At 39.5% G+C, this 14,640-nt stretch overlaps 1 protein-coding gene across 1 annotated transcript in view; it reads right to left on the reverse strand.

Moving 5' to 3' along the window:
- The window catches only part of zdhhc8b (zDHHC palmitoyltransferase 8b), a 217,778-nt gene that overhangs the window by 10,948 nt on the left and 192,190 nt on the right, over positions 1-14,640 (reverse strand). Inside the window, exons 3-7 of the mRNA XM_043715429.2 lie at positions 11,045-11,202; positions 9,987-10,159; positions 3,161-3,263; positions 2,851-2,942; positions 986-1,118 (exon numbers count right to left, since the gene is read on the reverse strand). Of these exons, the coding sequence (XP_043571364.1) occupies positions 986-1,118; positions 2,851-2,942; positions 3,161-3,263; positions 9,987-10,159; positions 11,045-11,202 (659 nt within the window). The remainder of the gene's footprint in view (positions 1-985; positions 1,119-2,850; positions 2,943-3,160; positions 3,264-9,986; positions 10,160-11,044; positions 11,203-14,640) is intronic.

Genomic DNA, 14,640 nt, shown 5'->3' on the forward strand with positions numbered 1-14,640 from the left:
CCAATGTTTTATATAGAATCTTTTATAAGAATACAAATTCAAGGGGAAAAACCACGTTGATATATCACTGGAGGAGAGTGGCAAGTTGACAGTGATTGGTACCGGCATTGCCATGGAGAATGCACCCATTAATGCTGATTGACAGTTAACAGCCAGACTTTGTACTAGGTCAAAAAAGAAAATAAGGAGTCTTCCATTTCTGATGGAGTTGAAGAGAAATGCTTCCTCTCAGAGTGAAAGAAATCTTTGAAACTCTCTTCCCCAGAGACTGGTTAAGTAGGGTCACTAAATAGTTCAAAGGCAGAGGTAAACAATATTCTTAACTAACAGGGGAGTCAAAAATTATTGGGTTAGGCACAAAGGTAGAATGGAGGCTTTCCTGCCTTGAACTTGCACGTTTGTAAAATGTCCAGACGAGTGTAAGTCGAAAATGTTTAACAAAATATATCTTTTTTTTAAATACTACACAATATCTACTAATATGCCCTGGAACTTCAGCCTGTATACCAAAATGATGGACACGGTCAGGCAAACTAAGTAGGGTAATTGAGAAACAAGTCAAAAAATGTGGTGCTGAAAAAGCACAGCCAGTCAGGCAGCATCTGAAGAACAGGAGAGTCGACATTTTGAGCATAAGCTTATGCTTGAAACGTCGACTTTCCTGCTCCTCGGATACTGCCTGACCAGCTGTGCTTTTCTAGCACCACACATTTTGACTCTGATCTCCAGTCCTCACTTTCTCCTAATTCAGAGCTAAACACAGCACTTCAATACTGTTTTATGTATGACAGATGCCTGGCAGGGAACCTAACGATATGCAAAGATATTAAAGGTTTACTCAGGCTGAGATTCAAAGTTTTAAATTCAAATAGATAGATCCTAAAACCATAAGCTATAAGAGCAGAATTAGCCATTCAACCTAACAAGGCGAATGGATACAATACTAAAAGAATTTGAGATATTAAAACACAATTTGGCTCCTTACCTTGGTCCTTTTCAGATTGTCCTGAATTCCATTGTCATTTACCTTGAGTGCAATTTGTCTTTCAGACAATGGAAGTCTGACAAAAGGGGATTTTATTGTTATCAACTCTTTCTTTTTATAGTCGACCACATACCTGGGAACAGGAATCAACACCATCAAAATAAAAGAAAGTTTGCGCGTAACATTTCTAACATACATAACAAGGTTTAACACACAGTGAGGTCCAATCTGACCTGTCCTTGGCGTTTCATACAGTTTGATCATAAAATTCAGTGATTCATTGGTGCCCATTAACACATAAGTATAAACCATACTAAAAACAAGGCTTATTGTCAACATTTATAATATATTTATAATTATGATAATAAGGATATATAATTTTCATTCAGCTAACCTTTTTCCAACTTCATTCAACCTTTTCAAAGAAATCTTCATTGGAATCAAGCCAGATAAAGAAAGAATTAATCAAATATCTCTGGTGTAATAACTTGAAGAGCTCAACAGGAGAGGAGCATCATTTACTGTTGAACATAAAATAGTGCCACTATTCGTGGTATACAAAGAGTAGCTCCAGCTCAGACAATTCTGCAGACCCATCCCAGGGTCTGCTTTCATAGATATTTTTGAATCAATCTGTTCAGACACGCTGTTATACATCTCTGGAGCAGGTGAGACTTGAGCCCCAAGCCTTCTGGTTCAGAGGTAGGGACACTATCACCATCACAAGAGCTTCAGAGTATACTTTATATTTTCTGAACAGAATCTGCTTTATTTACATCAATTTAAAAAAAAACTATTTTCTCATCAGCTTCTTTCAGAAATGCTACGACACATCTCTGAAGCAGCTGGTGCTTGAACCTGTGTCTCCTGGTTCAGAGATTGGGAGACTATCACTGCACCATAAATGCCATAAAGGTGTTTTCTTTTTCTTTCTGCACAGGGTCTGCTTCTTCTTTCCCTATTAAGGGTCTGCTTTATTATGTTTTTCCCTAGGGCCTGCTGTTTTTTGTTTTCTTAGTGTCTGCTGTTTTTCTCTTTTTTTCCTTAGGGTTTGCTTTTGTTTTCGTAGGGTCTGCTGTAATTTTCTTTTCATTTTTCCATTCACCCAAAAGTGCTATTATGCACAACTAAACGATTTTCCCATCAAAATCAACATGACATTCCTTCCACCCACTTGTCTCTACCACCAGTAATCACTCTTGTAGCCAATTAAATATTTACATGCAAAGCCATTAAGGTCAGTGCAAGCCAAAGGTGAGGGGGGAGGTAGGGAGAGGGGGGAGGTAGGAAGAGGGGGAAGGGACTAAATCAAAATAGTTATACCATTCATGATAGCACAACAGAAAAATAAATAGTTAAGCAAGCCAAGCTAAAAATTATTGATAAAAGATAAGTCAATAAAACTCAATTTACAAAGTTTCATTTTCACTTTATTATATAAAAGGTATCATTTTGTGAACTGGTATGTAGAAGGCATGAGAGAACTATATTAAAAATTGTTTGTCTGCTGGGGTTAATAAAGGAAGAAGACACTAACCCATTGATCCCAAACCAGCCAACTTCATGCAACATTATTAAGTGGCATCTTTAAAGTCTATGTTTTAGCACCATTACACATATTGTATGTTTTATAAATGTGACATCAAACTTTGTACAAAAAGCAACATGTCTGAACTTTTATTTTATTCCATGCAAACTTTGGTCATGGATTTGTTCCTTTTCCTGCATCCAAGTTGAATCAGGTTTAAATTTACAGAGAAGAAATCCTGATTTTAACTTAAAATTCATTTCTCATTATGAATGTAGCTGGTTATCAGATCTATCTTTTTCAATTTAGGATTGAGAAATTTAATAGACACGCTTACCTTGGAGCTAAAGGACTACATAATACATATTCCACATTACCACAGCATCCTCGGGTGAATGGATTTACACCACCTCGAAATTTACCAGTTACCTGAATAACAGAAGATGCTGATTTAGTACACACAATAAACCAATGCTATATATTTTAAAAATTGCAGCAACTGAATGCCAATTTGTAAACCTTTAACTTGAGTGTGCCAGTGATTGAAGTAAGGCAGCAAAAATACAGTAGAAACCGGATGTGAGAACATTGACATTTCAATGCATTCTTCTCGAAGTTACAATTCGATGTTGGTTTGGTTAACTTACTTGTTCATTTGTTGTCCGTCCCCTGGCGACTAAAACCATATGAAATCCTGTAAGACCTACAACAGGAATGAAGAAAAGACCTGCTATACACATAACAGCCATGCTATTTACTTCAGTCAAGGAAGAATCACATTCAATAAGTAATGATTAATTTAACATATACAAATTAATTTTTTTTAATCTATTTGAACTGGTGACTGCAAAAGTTGCATAGTAAACTTTCTCAATAATTTCAATCTAATGCACCTGTTTGATATTTCTTACACAGTTATTTCACTCTTCCTATAGAATAGTTTCTCCAAAATGAGAAACAACTTAAATTCATATACTTCTGCTTATTGGTCTTAATTGCATATAAAGTACAGTTTGTCTTATGAACATACAAATGAAGTGCATAAGTAGGCCACATGACCCCTTTAGTCTGCTCCATCATTCAATAAAATTATGTTTGATCTGATTGTGGCCTCAACTCCATATTCATAGCTAATGCAATAATTTTGAGTTCCTAATCTTATCAACCACTGCATTGAAACCATTCAATGACCCTCCTACCACCACTCTCTCAAGAAGAGAGATTCAAACACTCAATATTCTGAGAAAAAGCACTTCTCATCTCAATTTCAAATGGCAGACCCCTTGTATCCTCCTTCTGACTGAGCTCCGAACTATTCACTCTGCAGGTAATTAGTTTCCATGTATATTAATATTATTCTTTAAAAAATGTATATTATTCTTTAAAAAATGTTATTTTCATATCTAATTCTCCTCTACCCTTTCACTGCTATGAACCCTACACATCCTCAAATTCTAATTGTTCAATTCTTGTATATCAACTTAGTCAAAGATCAGTATGATATTTTATTGTGGGGAAATCACAGCCATTCCCAGTTCTTGCTTCATCTCCACACCCACATTCATTTGACAAAGTGAGAAAGCAATAATGAGATTCATAGATGATTTTTCTTTTATCCCTTCCCCATTGCTCAAGAGCTCAGATCACCTACTCAAACACGGTAAGTCAACTTGAATTTTCCAAATAGATGTGGAAGAGAAACAAGGAATTCCATTCACCCATTTTGAAAGAATGAACTTTCACTTATAAGCACCTTGATTCAGGACAGTGTAGATTTTTCACATACAAGAGATGGGTGGCCAATTTGTGTAAAGCAAGATCCCAAATGAAATGAGATAATTATCAGATAACCTGTTTGAGATTGAAGGATAAATATTGAGCAGTGTACCAAACAATTATTCTTCTTTGAAATAATGGCATAGGTTATTTATTATTTTAAAATCTACACGCAGAATGTTCAACGTCTCATCTGAAAAATGGCACCCCCAACAATGCAAGACTCTCTCAAAATTAATGTTTCTTTTAAGCTATGGGGGTTCATGGTTTTGCAGCAATCAGGAACCGATGGCAGAAGGAACAAGTAGGCCATGCACAAGCTTCTTTTATTTTCTATGACCATGCGTTAATCTCAACAGAGTAGCATAGTGCAACAAGCTGGCTATACGCTGCTAAGAAAAGTTCAAGGAAATATTGCTCAACACAGCACTAAAATGTCAGCCTGCACAATGTGTTCATGTCTTGGAATGAGGCTCGAGTGTTATGCACTTCAGACTTAGACACAAGGGTGCTCTCTCCGAGCCAATGCCATTAGCTATTTATGGAGACCTCATAAATACATCATTATCAGTTTTTGTGTTTCACAAAGTTCTAACATTGGAGTTAAAATGACCTTTCATCAGTTTCCACATTCTTCCCTTCTCCTATCATCATGCCTTATCTGCAAAGGAGATTTCAATTTGTATCCACTACATTTTAGGAGGTGGGGGGGGAGGTTAGCTTTGTTGGTTAGATTCAACCAAGAGAAAGTGAAGATTGCAGATGCTGGAGATCAGAGTCCAAGGGTGTGGTGCTAGAAAAGCACAGTCGGTCAGGTAACATCCGAGGAGCAGAAGATGGTGAAGAGCTTATGCTCGAAACGTGGACTCTTCTGCTCCTCGGATGCTGCCTGACCATCTGTGCTTCTCCAGCACCACACTCTTCGACTTTGTTGGTTAGGGGACAGCATTTAGTTTAGATTTATACCAACAGCACAGTTTTTGTTCCTGTGTAGAAGATTGCACCTGCCTCTCACCCTGGCCCTGAAAGCACAAGGCAATGGCAAGCCACCACTGACATAAAATAAAGTGCCAAGAAAATAGCTCAGGAGATAGAATTGTCTGACAATAAGCCAAGAAATGGTCTTTGGGCAAAGTACACTTGACATAACCATTTTGTACTTGATACATGTACTTTTAGTGTCTTCGGTTGCCTTTTCTCAAAGTCAACATTACAGTGTATCTTCAAACTTCCAGAACTGAAAATTATTTGTGCTTCTGCCTGAATGATATTTAACAGTGCTCATGATCAAGTGTGACCTGAACATTGTTGAGGTTTAGCACCAAAATCCCATGACTTTCATAAATTTACTAAAACAGTTCACCATCCTCTTCATCTTGTTTCTTGCCATTCCACTGACTTGGCACACAAGTTCCAATACCTTCATATCTCTTTCAACCTCATTGCTAACAACTAAGTATGCCCATATTGTTCACATATAAAATATTATGAATATTTTCCAAAATCCTGACTCTTGAAGGGTTGCTAGTGATAAGACAGAATTGAAAAGTAACATCAAGATGCGACAACAGGAGAAACATAGATAGAAATTAAAAATACAGACAAATTGATGCACGGTAATTGGCACAAGATGTCAGCTGAAGGTAAAGAAACTAGTTGTACAGCATATTGTGCTAATGAGAGAGCTTCAAAGTCCTGCATGAAAATTGGGAAGACGTGCATTTATACAGCAACTTCCACAACTTCTGGATATCCCAAAGCACTTTACAGTGAATATAGTATAATTCCTACTGGAATTTTTAAATAGCCAAGCAAGAATAATTTGTAAATTGAAGGTAAGTGAACATTTGAACAGAAGAGATCACTACATAACCCACATTTGGCATTTTAATGAAATTAAGTGAGAAATACAAACACAAAAATAATGTCATAGAAAGGACATGATTGCACACTTGGCAACCAAAACAGGAAAGAGCTGAAAATGTGTTGCTGGAAAAGCGCAGCAGGTCAGGCAGCATCCAAGGAGCAGGAGAATCGACGTTTCGGGCATGAGCCCTTCTTCAGGATCGCTGAAGAAGGGCTCATGCTGAATCCTCCAACCAAAACAGGAAACCCTACTTTCCTTTGGGCATATCAGCTCTGGTTCAGTTGTGTGCTCAATTCTCATTCATCCATTACTATTCTGAAGAGAAAAGAGAAGGCAGCATGGTGGCTTAGTGGTTAGCACTGCTGCCTCACAGCACCATGGACCCAGTTTTGATTACAGCCTCAGGTGACTGTGTACAGTTTGCACGCTCTTTTGGTCTCAGGGTGGGATGCTCTTCGAAGGGTTAGTGCAGACTCTATGGACCGAATGACCTCTTTCTGCAATACAGGGATTCTATGGCTCTAGTTATCCCTGATGTCCTAGCCAATATTTATCCTTCAAGCAACATTCCAAAATCAGATTGGCTGGTAACTATCACAAGTCAGGCAGCATCCAAGAAGCAGGAGAATTGACGTTTCGGGTAAAAGCCCTTCATCAGAAATTAGGTTGGGAGCTAGGGGGTGGAGAAATAAATGGGAGGAGGTGGGGGTGGGGGTGGGGCTGGGGGGGAGAAGGGAGCTGAGAGTGCCATAGGTCAAAGGGGCGGGTGGAGCAGATAGGTGAGAAGGAAAATGGCCAGGTAGGACAGGTCATGAGGACGGTGCTGAGTTGGAAGGTTGTATTTGGGATAAGGTGGGGAGAGGGGGAATGAGGAAATTGGTAAAATCCACATTGATGCCATGGGGTTGGAAGGTCCCAAGGCAGAAGATGAGGCGTTCTTCCTCCAGGCGTCGGGTGGTTAGGGAGTGGTGATGGAGGAGGCCCAGGACCTGCATATCCTTGGCAGAGTGGGAGGGGGAGTTGAAGTGTTCGGCCACGGGGCAGTGGGGTTGGTTGGTGCGTGTGTCCCGGAGATGTTCTCTGAAGCGTTCTGAGAGTAGGTGTCCTGTCTCCCCAATGTAGCGGAGGCCGTTTTGGGAGCAATGGATACAGTAAATGACGTGTGGAAGGGTAGGCGAAAATTTAATGGATGTGGCTTCTTTTGGGTCTTGGACGGAGGTGAGGAGGGGAAGGTGTGGGTGCAGGTTTTGCGATTCAAATTTCCCCTCTCCCCACCTTATCCCAGATCCGACCTTCCAACTTGGCACCAGCCTCGTGACCTGTCCATCTTCCTTCCCACCTATCTGCTCCACCCTCCCCTCTGACCTATCACCATTACCCCCACCTCCATCTACCTATTGCACTCTCAGCTACCTTCCCCCTAGCCCCAGCCCCCTCCCATTTATCTCTCCACCCATAGGCTCCAAGCCTCATTCCTGATGAAGGGTTTTTGCCCAAAACGTCGATTCTCCTGCTCCTCAGATGCTGCCTGACTTCAGATGCTGCTTTTCCAGCATCACACTCTTGACTCTGATCTCCAGTATCTGCAGTGTTCTCTTTCGCTTGGTAATTATTACAACGCTGTTTATAGGGGGGGAATTGCTTATTCAAATCAGCTGCCGGGTTTTCTATATTACAAATGTGACTATAATTCAAAAATACCTCAGACTGTAAAGAACTTTAGAAAATATTAAGTTATGGAACGTGTTCGAGAAATGTAAGATTGTCTTCCTTTTTTCTATTCATAGGGCAAAATATCTGCCAATATGAACTGAGTGAGCATGTGTGCATGCAATCTCTTGCATTTTATTGACAATATTTCTACCCTTTTTTTTTATTCTCACTTTCATCCTTGGTAGTCATATAGGTGAAATCTGCTTACATCATACTCTAGTGCATTAAATCTACCTACAGAACATCTTATCACATCTTTTCAATGTCTCAAAGCACTTTACACAAAGAATTACTGTGGAAATTACTGTGGAATGCAATGCCTCTTATTATTTAGGTAATACAGTACTTGGTGTATGCCTTTCTTTTTTCACACTCAATGCTTCATTATTTGAAAGGGTTCAGAAAAGATTTACAAGGATGTTACCAGGGTTGGAGGATTTGAGCTATGGGAGGAGGCTGAACAGGCTGGGGCTGTTTTCCCTGGAGGGTCGAAGACCGAGGGTGACCTTATAGAGGTTTACAAAATTAGGAGTGGCATGGATAGGATAAATAGACAAAGTATTTGCCCTGGGGTGGGGGAGTCCAGAACTAGAGGGCATAGGTTTAGGGTGAGTGGGGAAAGATATAAAAAGGACCTAACGAGCAACTTTTTCACAGAGGGTAGTACGTGTATGGAATGAGCTGCCGAAGGAAGTGGTGGAGGCTGGCAAATTGCAACATTTAAAAGGCATTTGGATGGGTATATGAATAGGAAGGGTTTGGAGGGATATGGGCCGGGTGCTGGCAGGTGGGACTAAATTGGGTTGGAATATCTGGTCGGCGAGAATGAGTTGACCGAAGGGTCTGTTTCCATGCTGTACATCTCTATGACTCTATAACCTCAAAGCTCATTTTATTCAATTCTTTGTCCACAATGAACAGCTGAATAGATTTTCGTTTTAACCATTTTACACCCTTGCAAAATAATAGACTGCCTAGCACGTATGCACACTGTTGAAGCCAGGTCCATCTTCCAGTAGATCAGATTGATGGATAGGGGACCCTCACTTAAGAGTAACTCCAAGGTCACTGAACATTCTGATCCATTGTGATGCTGTAACAAGTTAAAGATGGTCAATAATCAACATGTCCACCTTTAGGCCAATTGAAATTCTGGTCAAGGGGGTGGAGAGTGTACTTGCAATAAATCTGTTAAAACTCAAATCATTGCTGTTCTGATCCAACATAATACATCCTTTAAGAGTGCCATTCTTTACCAAACTGCTAAGTTAAAATCAATTTTCAAAAATAATGCAAGAATTTATATTTTGCAAACTTGTTTTGAATCAAATTAATTAAGGATAGTTCACCAGAAAATGCTGATTAATATTTTGTTAATAATTACAAATAAGGCCATAAGACTAAGAAAGAACAGAAGTAGGCTGTTCAGCCCCTTGAGCCTGCTCCGCCATTCATGGCTGAACACAGTGAGAAACACTGTCTGCAGTCAATTGAATTTAATAGAAGATTATTTTTAAAAGTTGCTTTTGAAGTTTTGTAAGTTGGTTTAATATTAAATTTGTAATCTTTTTGGTTAAATATGAGAGCTAGGTCTAAAGCTGTCAGGGATATCAAGCAAATCTGAAAATCTTAATAGTTTCAAACATAATAAAAAGTAAAGTTGCCACAGTTCTACTGAACAATACAGGCTGCTCTCTCAATAGTGAGAGATGATTGGTGATGGTTTAACCAGAGGGTCATCATGCTTCAGGCGAGGACAAAGGTTGAGTACGAAAGACCTTCATGGTAACCTCAGCCAGTGTGTGAGCTGAACCCACACTGTTGGCATCACTCTGCAATGTTATCTAGCCAACTATGCTGACAGACCTCCGAAGAAGAACTAAATGTTTAAGGTATCTTTTACAATGCTCTACTTGGACTGAGTTTTTTTTTGGTCACCTGTCCAGATATCTTCTTTCTTCTTGATGCCACATTTTGTCTAAAATGCAACACTGGATGTTTTACTATGCTAAAGGCACTGCATAAATACAAACTGGTGTTCATCTATCCACTTGAGTGGAGAATACTCCAAGTTTCAACAGTATCTCAATCCATGTAGCAATGCAGCAAAAGGATACGTGATGGCAGTGTGTGGAGCAGCAAGTTCTTCTATATGTTTTAATACATAAATCAGTCCAAAGGTAAAAACACCAATCATGTGTGTACTAAGGGAGAGGAGGAAGAGGAAGAAGTAACGGTAGTTTCTTCGCCCAATGCAATTGTTTACCCATGGACAGTGATGATCAAAATCCTAAAAATGAGAGTGAACCAAAACAAAAATTGAAAGATAATTTTAAAAAAAAATCTTTGAAACAGTCAAAATTTATATCAAATCAACGGAATTACAACACAATGACTTCACCAACACAAGTACATCATCCATTTAACTGATGTTGACTGTGCCTCTTGACTGTTATACATTCAAAAAAGCATTATCTGACCATTTATTTAACCATGATGGTAAGCAGTACCATTGAGAACTCCTCGGATTGCTCAAAACTCACTACAAAGCTACAAAGATGAACTGAGTTATGAAGTGTTCAGCAAGTTGTTTCCTTTTCCAAATGCTGTTCTTCTCCCCAGTTGCAACAAAATGCAGTTTGAGAGAGGTGTCCACATCTGACACAACTTTGCAAGCTTTATTTTAATTATTCTGTTTGTATTGCACAAGATAATATATACATATTAAAATGATACAATGAAAAATTTCATTAGTTTAAGCGCTGAATTTGTCAGCTGAGCAGTCTAGAAAAGGTCCAGGATTAATTTCAATTAACTTCAGAAAGAGCCCATCAAAATCAGGATGGTATAAAGAACAGGACAATTAGTTTTAGTAATAGATGATGTTTGAGTGTGGACATTGATCCATAAACATTACTACAGCTTTTAATTACTATTCAGAGATCCCACTGTAACTGCACAGGCTTAACAACAATGATAAAATAACATCACTGATGCTCACCATTAAGATTCACACACAAGTGATCATTATTTGGGCAAGTTAATGGAAAGACTGCAGCAATTATCATATCTGAAATTTCTTTAGGAAATAGGGGGTGAAATGCAAAAAAAATGAACAATGCAACGCCAGCTTTTTTTAACCTCAGCACCAAGTTCTAAAAGCAGCATCTCTTACCTCAACACAATTGTCACACACACTACAATGAGAGCATCGCGGTGGCCGATAAAAATGACATGTCGCACACCATTTCATCCGTACTTGGATTCCTTTGATTTCCACGTTCTTATAGAGTGGAGCTCGAAAGTCATCATCCTTATCCTCATCCTCATGAGCTGAAAGAAATCAGGTAATTTATAAAAATAGAAACCATGTTAAACCAAAAAGACAAGAACTGATACAAATGTGGATCGAATCTTCAGTTCAACAAAATAAATTTTCAGCCATTAGCACTGGTATGATGTCTAGATATAATGTCCTAGAATAGTGAATCAAAGTGGAAAAATTCTTATTTTTAAAGTGATGAATTATTTTTAAACTTTCAGACTCAGTTTAATCTTATTGTTATTTCATTCTAATCGCTTATCCTATTTCTTTTAAACAAGAGATACCAGTTTTTCTCTGATCTTACTGAAGCCCATTTTTGTTTTCTATCTTGAAGACCCATCTTAAGCTAATCTTAGGCCATGTGATTATATTTCTCTCTGCTGCAGCTCAACTCTTTCAAGAAAATTTTAGTTGCTGAGAAATGAATATTTCCTAGTTAAGCCTGGTCAAAGCGCCAAATTAGTTAGTCTTCCACACAATTCTGGTTCTAAATAATTCTTCAACTTTGTCTTCATCTTCGTTCTTCCCACATTCACTGAAACCACATTAGGCATGTGCATCAATCAAGACAAAACAGCTTTATTATAATAGACAGTCCAAATAGAATCTTGTGTGTGCCAGTTTCAAGCAGTGTCACACAAAATGCCAGCAAGAAAACCTAAAGTGAAGTAGACAAAAGGATGACAGTCCAAGACTGATATTTACTCAAATAGGTGAAATGTAATTTTATTTTAAAAGAAAAGGTCACTTATTTAACTATATTAAAGAAATAAAATGTGTCAACAATCCTCTTAGTCAGTCAATCATATTAACATGACTTTTGTAACTAATTTGATCAAATACCTTTCACAAAGCTAGAACTAAATCTATTGCCACTATCCTTCCAGACAGTTAGATATTCAGTACAATACCACCTCACTGTGTGCTTTTTTTTAAAAGAGCTCTATGGGCCCTCCAGTTCTTTTGGCAATTACCTTAACTATGTATCCCTCCGGTTACTGCTTCTGCCAGTGAAAACAGGTTCTGCTCATTTATTCCTTCAAAACCATCCCTGAAGTTCAAATAATTCTACCTCAATATACACAATCAAAAATGAAACACCACAAGATTAAATGAAACCACTGACAGATTAGTTGATAAATCACTTTTCAAAAGGTGCAAACTGTTTTAATAAAACAGGAATCAATCCAAACATTATGCATTGAATGTTAGGATTATTGAGAAATTATTACTTGCAGTGCAGACAAATTATTCAATACTCAATAATCCAAAAAGTGGACCCAAGATCATACGATCAGCAGATTTACTTGGCAGCTACCAAGGTGCAATTTGCAAATTTCTCTCTCTCTTTATGCTTGTCATTCTTATTATTGTTACTTTGATTGTAAAAGTTTCAATTTCTACAACATTCTTCCCAAATATTTCAATGCAAAAATTGCACAAAAGAATGGCTGGACTAACACTTCTCCAAATTTCTTATGAGTTTGATCGAATCACTGTTTATAGGTCACTTCAAGGACAGCACGGTGGTCCCACAGCTCCAGGGACCCAGATTCAATTCTATCCTCCGGTGACTGTCTGTGTGGAGTTTGCACATTCTCCCTGCACCTGCAAGGGTTTCCTCCCTCAGTCCAAAGATATGCAGGATAGGTGAATTAGCCACAGGAAATGGGAGAAAGTGAGGACTGCAGATGCTGGAGATCAGAGCCAAAAAGTGTGGTGCTGGAAAAAAAATCATATATCCTTTAGGGAAGAAAATCTGCTATCCTTGTGTATATTTTTTTAAAGATTCCCTACAGTGTGGAAGCATGCCATTTGGCCCAACAAATCCACACCAACCCTCTGAAGAGTAACCCACCCAGACCCATTCCCCTACATTTACCCCCGACTAATGAATCTAATACTATGGGCAATTTAGCATGGTCAGTTCACCTGATCTGCATATCTTTGGACTGTGGGAGGAAACCAGAGCACCCAGAGGAAACCCATGCAGACACTGGGAGAATGTGCAAACTCCACACAGACAGTGGCCAGAGGGTGGAATCAAACCTGGGTCCCTGGCGCAGTGAGGCAGCAGTGTTAACCACTGAGCCACCGTGCTGCTCTTAATATATAAGTGACTCCAGACCCACAGCAATGTGACTATTTCTTAGAATAGGATAGAAGAACTGACATAGAATCCCTACAGTGTGGAAACAGGCCATTAAGGCCAACAAATCCACACCGACTTTCCAAAGAGCATCCCTCTCAGATTCACCCCCCACCTCCACTCTATCCTGATAACGCTGCATATCCCAAGCTAACCACCCCCTAATCTATACATCCCTGGACACTATGGGCAATTTAGCACGGCCAATCCATCTGACCTGCACATCTTTGGACTATGGGAGAAAGCCAGAGGACCCTCACAGAAACAGGGAGAATGTGTAAACTCCACATAGACAATCACCCGAGCTTGGAATTGAACCTGGGTCCCTGGTGCTGAGAGGCAGCATCTCCAACCACACATTTAGCAGGTATGTGCATTAAATGCTCCTTGACCTTGAAATTGCTTGTTCCTTTCTCTGGTTACTTTTCCATTATTCCTCTTGCTGAGCAGTGTTTTCAAAAGATCGTGTCCTTTCATACAGGAGCTACCTCCAAGTCAGTTTCTTTTGAATGAGAGTCTCCCATGCATTGGCATCTATGTTGCATTTCTTGAGGGAAACCTTCAAGGAGTCTTTGAAATATTTGTTTTATCCTGCAGGCCCTTGAGAATTGCCATGAACAGTCTTTAACTTGGATTCTCCACATCAGCTGGGAGGAAATCAGCACCCTTGATGCAGCCAATAGCGTTAGATTGAGGCCACGATCATTGGAAACCAATTCCGGTGGGCCACCCACATGCTTAAGATGCCTGAGTTCCGACTGCCAAAGCAAATCAACTTCACCCATCTCAAGGAAGGCACTCAAATGAGAGGATATCAGCTATAATTGTACATCTAAATTTAATTCATTCATTCACAGGATGGGCGCATCACTGTCAAGGCCATCATTTATTGTCATCCCTAATTGCCCAGAGGTCAGTTAAGAGTCAACCACATTTCTGCGAGTCTGGAGTCATATGTAGGCCAGACCAGGAAAGGATGGCAGTTTCCTTCCCTAAAGGATATTAATGAGCAGATGTCTTCGTGGGCGGCACGGTGGCACAGTGGTTAGCACTGCTGCCTCACAGCGCCAGAGACCCGGGTTCAATTCCCGACTCAGGCGACTGACTGTGTGGAGTTTGCACATTCTCCCCGTGTCTGCGTGGGTTTCCTCCGGGTGCTCCAGTTTCCTCCCACAGTCACAAAGATGTGCGGGTCAGGTGAATTGGCCATGCTAAATTGCCCGTAGTGTTAGGTTAAAGGGGTAAATGTAGGGGTATGGGTGGGTTGCGCTTCGGCGGGTCGGTGTGGACTTGTTGG

This window comes from Chiloscyllium plagiosum, unplaced genomic scaffold (assembly GCF_037043375.1).
Source record: "Chiloscyllium plagiosum isolate Xiang-an unplaced genomic scaffold, Cpla_swu_hap1 HiC_scaffold_24, whole genome shotgun sequence".
NCBI classification, from domain to species: domain Eukaryota; kingdom Metazoa; phylum Chordata; class Chondrichthyes; order Orectolobiformes; family Hemiscylliidae; genus Chiloscyllium; species Chiloscyllium plagiosum.